Source organism: Pteropus alecto, unplaced genomic scaffold (assembly GCF_000325575.1).
Source record: "Pteropus alecto unplaced genomic scaffold, ASM32557v1 scaffold288, whole genome shotgun sequence".
In the NCBI taxonomy this organism is placed as follows: Eukaryota; Metazoa; Chordata; class Mammalia; order Chiroptera; family Pteropodidae; genus Pteropus; species Pteropus alecto.
In genome coordinates, this window is record NW_006442124.1 from 3,304,773 (window position 1) to 3,308,966 (window position 4,194).

General features: G+C 37.2%; 1 protein-coding gene and 1 pseudogene across 2 annotated transcripts in view; both read left to right on the forward strand.

Annotated features, from left to right (window-relative positions):
• CUNH2orf49 (chromosome unknown C2orf49 homolog) overlaps positions 1 to 4,194 on the forward strand; it is a 12,281-nt gene that overhangs the window by 3,877 nt on the left and 4,210 nt on the right. Inside the window, exons 3-4 of one of the 2 annotated variants that reach the window (XM_015596296.2) lie at positions 2,747 to 2,873; positions 3,000 to 3,122. In XM_015596296.2, coding sequence (XP_015451782.1) covers positions 2,747 to 2,873; positions 3,000 to 3,122 — 250 coding nt within the window. Of the gene's footprint in view, positions 1 to 2,746; positions 3,123 to 4,194 lie in introns of both variants that reach the window. The other variant, XM_006920794.3, reaches the window with a different exon arrangement.
• On the forward strand, positions 3,413 to 3,531 carry LOC112470102 (annotated as a pseudogene).

The following is a 4,194-nucleotide window of genomic DNA, read 5'->3' on the forward strand; positions in this document are numbered from 1 at the left end:
ACTTGCTTATTATTTCTAGTAGTGTTCTTGTGGAGTCTTTAGGGTTTTCTATCTAGAGAATCATGTCATCCACAAATAGTGACAGTTTGACTTCTTCGTTTTCTATTTGGATGCCTTTTATATCTTTCTCTTGCCTGATTGCACTCTCTAGGACCTCCAATGTTGTATTGAATAACAGTGGCAATAGGGGACAGCCTTGTCTTGTTCCTGATCTTGGAAGGTTTTTAGTCTTTTACCATTAAGTATAATGCTGGCTGAGGGCTTGTCATATATGGCCTTTATTACATTAAGATATTTTCCTTTTATACCGATTTTGTTAAGTGTTTTGATCATAAATGGGTGCTATATCTTGTTGAACGCTCTTTCTATGTCTATTAATATGATCATATGATTCTTATTTTTTAATTTATTTATGTGGTGTATCACATTAATCGATTTGCGTATGTCGAACCATCCCCTTGCCTCTGGGATGAAGCCCGCTTGATCACGGTGTATAATCTTTTTAATATGTTGCTGTATTCAGTTCGCTAGTATTTAGTATTTTTGCTTCTGTGTTCATGAGAGATATTGGTCTGTAGTTTTCATTTTTTGTGTTATCTTTACCAGGTTTGGGTATAGGGTGATTTTGGCCTCATAAAATGAGTCGGGAAGCATTGCCTCCTCTTTGATTTTTTTGTAAGAGTTTGAGAATAGGTATTAAATCTTTGAATGTTCGGTAGAATTCACTGGTGAAACCATCTGGTCCTGGACTTTTACTTTTTAGTAGGTTTTTGATGATTGTTTCAATTTCCAGACTGCATCTATTGATATGATCATATTCAGATCTTTGAATAATAAAGAAATGAAGAGACTGTCATAAGCTTCAGGAATACTTTAAAATTTTTAAATCTTAGAAAATATTTCTAAAACCACAGGCAAATGAATTTCCTTTTTTAAAGAAAGTCACATTTGATCAGTCAGTGGAGCTGGTTAGTTAATGAGGACAAAGAGTCCAAAGATCCCTAAGTGGGCTTGTTATTTTTTTTCCTGTGTGTTTTTTGTTGTAAGTGGGTTCTAGTGATTAATTACTGGATTGTCTTCTAGAGCCTTCTGTACGTAGAGTACTGTCACAGACCGTGCGCTAGAGACAGTGGGAAAGATGGAGGGCGGGGAAGAGGGATAGTGCTAACAGTGATTTGATTAATGGTTTTAATTTCTAGTTAGAAAGAAAAATGCATCATTGGTGGAGAGATTATTCTACAAGTGTTAGAATAGTTGAAGAATACAACATGTATGCTCATAGTCTTTTGGAAAATAAATATGTGTACAGTCTCACTTTTGATCAGGAACACATTCAGTTCAGATAGAGCATCATTTTAGCTTGGCGGTTACATGTTGATGCAGGCTGTATTAGCTATGTTAGCTTTCATAAATCTGGATTATGCTGTATATTTCTTTCATTTACTATTATTAACTCTTATTAAGCAAATGTTTTCTTCTTGGTCTGTACATTCAGGCACATTGTCCTAATCAAAACTTTCAATACTGTTATATATTACTTCATATTACAAGTTCTTTCAGTCCCTCAGTGTTGTTTTAGAAAGGATCTTTGGCTCCATTAAAAAAAAATGACTCTTGTATAGGAGCATTAAAGCCAAAAGGATCTAAGAGATCATCGGATATTGTTGAGTCGCTTATTTTGTCCTGAAGGAACTGAGTTCCAGAGAAGGATTGTTACATACCCCAGGTCACACAGAGCTAGATTTAGCTCTTTAGTGCTGTGTTTCTCAGTGCACCTCTTGAATCTTAGATTGAACTCTCACAAGGTGATGTGCCCTGCTCTAAGTCCCTCTGTGTCCCTTCTGCAATGGCAGTGGGTGTACAGTGAGCTTATTTTTCATCTACCAAATGATGTTCAGTGGCGACCCAAGAATTGGTGAGTTTGGCTAGTTGTGTAGGATCTGGTCAAAAGGCAGATTCTGAATGGGTGCAGGTGGAATTCCCAGATTCTGCGTTTCTTAGAGGCTCCCAACATGGAACTGAAGCTGCTTTCTTGGACCACGCTTTGAGTCGCGAGGCTGAACTGTTCTTCCTGCTCAAGTCCTTGTAACATGTTTAATTAAAAGATTCTTATCATAAATCTATTGTTTGACTTGGGGTATAATGAATAATGAACAGATTAATGCTTTTATTCTCTTTATGATTAAGAGTGGAAATTAGGTTTTCAGAAACTAAACGTTGATAAACTTTAAAATTAAAATTATGCGTATGTTACAGTTAGTTTAGAAAATGCCTTGGCTTTAGAGACTAATGAATAGAATAGAATGTTCTGATTGTTTGTAGACTGCTACTGTGGTGCTCTTGGTATAGTTTTATAGTTTATTCTTTCTAAATAATAATTGATACATCATCGAGATAGCCCTATCACTAAGATGGCGGTATTTAAAAATTAATTTTTTTTTTTAGTTACTTTCTGCTTTAAGTTCTAGGGTTAGTTGGTCACTTGATGTTTTAAAAATAACTATATTGTGTATACAATAAAACTACCTTTAAGTTTTATGTCAATAAGTATTTAAACTTTAAAGCACTAGGAAATTATGATTTCATTTAGAAGTGAACATAGAAAATTTCATTTCCAGTAGTCCCACTTACAATAACTTAGTCTTACCAATAAATCTTTTTTGGTCGTTGTTTTAACTCTGCATTCTAGTGAACTGCTTTGCCATTCCAGATGCTATTTTTCATGAATACATCTCTTTGATTTCAGGAGTAGCACTGTAGATGGGCTAAGGAAAAGACCCCTCATTGTGTTTGATGGAAGTTCAACAAGTACAAGCATAAAAGTGAAAAAGACAGAGAATGGGGATAATGATCGACTCAAGCCTCCCCCTCAGGCAAGCTTTACCAGTAATGCCTTTCGAAAATTATCAAATTCCTCTTCAAGTGTTTCACCCCTAATTTTGTCTTCCAATTTGCCTACGAACAATAAAATGGAACACACTAATAATGACACTAAACAGAACCATGACTTAACGCATAGGAAAAGTCCTTCCGGCCCTGTGAAGTCGCCGCCTTTGTCCCCTGTTGGAACTACTCCTGTGAAATTAAAGCGAGCTGCCCCTAAAGAAGAAGCTGAGGCCGTGGTAAGTGTGGGGTAACTTCCTGCTAATAAGAGATGTTCTCCCACCCTGGAACTTTAAAATTCATGATGATAAACTAATGTTTTTTAAAGTGCACTCTAATTTTTTGTTTGTTTAAAATGTAAATCTCTTGGACACTTTCTCTTGATTTTTCTTACTTATAATCATTAACTGTCTTGGAACTAAAAGAGAGAAATGTCAAGTGGTTTGTCTAGAGTCACACATTTATTAAGTAGCATTTTAGAGCTTTGCCTTAGCTTGTCTGTTACACACTTACTTGAAAACCAAACTAAGTCTACGGCCATGCCACCATGAACAAGCTCGATCCCAACTGATCTCAAAAGCTAAGCAGGGTCAGGCCTGGTTAGTACTTGGATGGGAGACCACCTAGGAAGACCAGGTGCTGTAGGCGTAAAAAGAATTAAAAAATAAAGGATTGTAAGCTGACAAGGTCCTTCCAATCTGTGAGGTCAACCAAGGGTTGCCTTGCCTTAAATAAATTAAATAAACAAAGAAACCACACTAGAGGCTTTAGGCTTTACCACTTGTCTCCACTGCCCTTCAAATGTCCCTATTCTTGGAGGGATAGAGGATGTTTGTGGGAATAACTGTGTCATGCTCTACTATACTTAAGCATTTGGATGCCTGGATTTAATTTGAGATGATACATTTATCTCTCTATATATATTACCTATCTATCTGGCCCTTCCCTAGGCTCCTCAGAAAAGTGATTTTACTTTTGAAACATCCAACAGTTTTATAGCCTTTATTCCTGTCTCAGTCCATTCATACTGCTATAACAAAAAAATACCATCGACTGGATGGCTCAAGCAATGAACATTTACTTCTTATAGTCCTGGAGGCTGGGAAATCCAAAACCAAGGTACTGGCAGATGCAATGTCTGGTAAAAACCCCACGTTCGTGGTCATAGTTGACTGCTTGTCCCTGTGCCCTCAGGTGGCAGAAGGGGCAAGGGAGCTCTCTGGGGTCTGATCCCATTCATGAGGGCTCCACCCTCATGACCTGATCACCCCGGAGGCCCGCCTCCAAATATCACACTAGGGGTTAGGATTC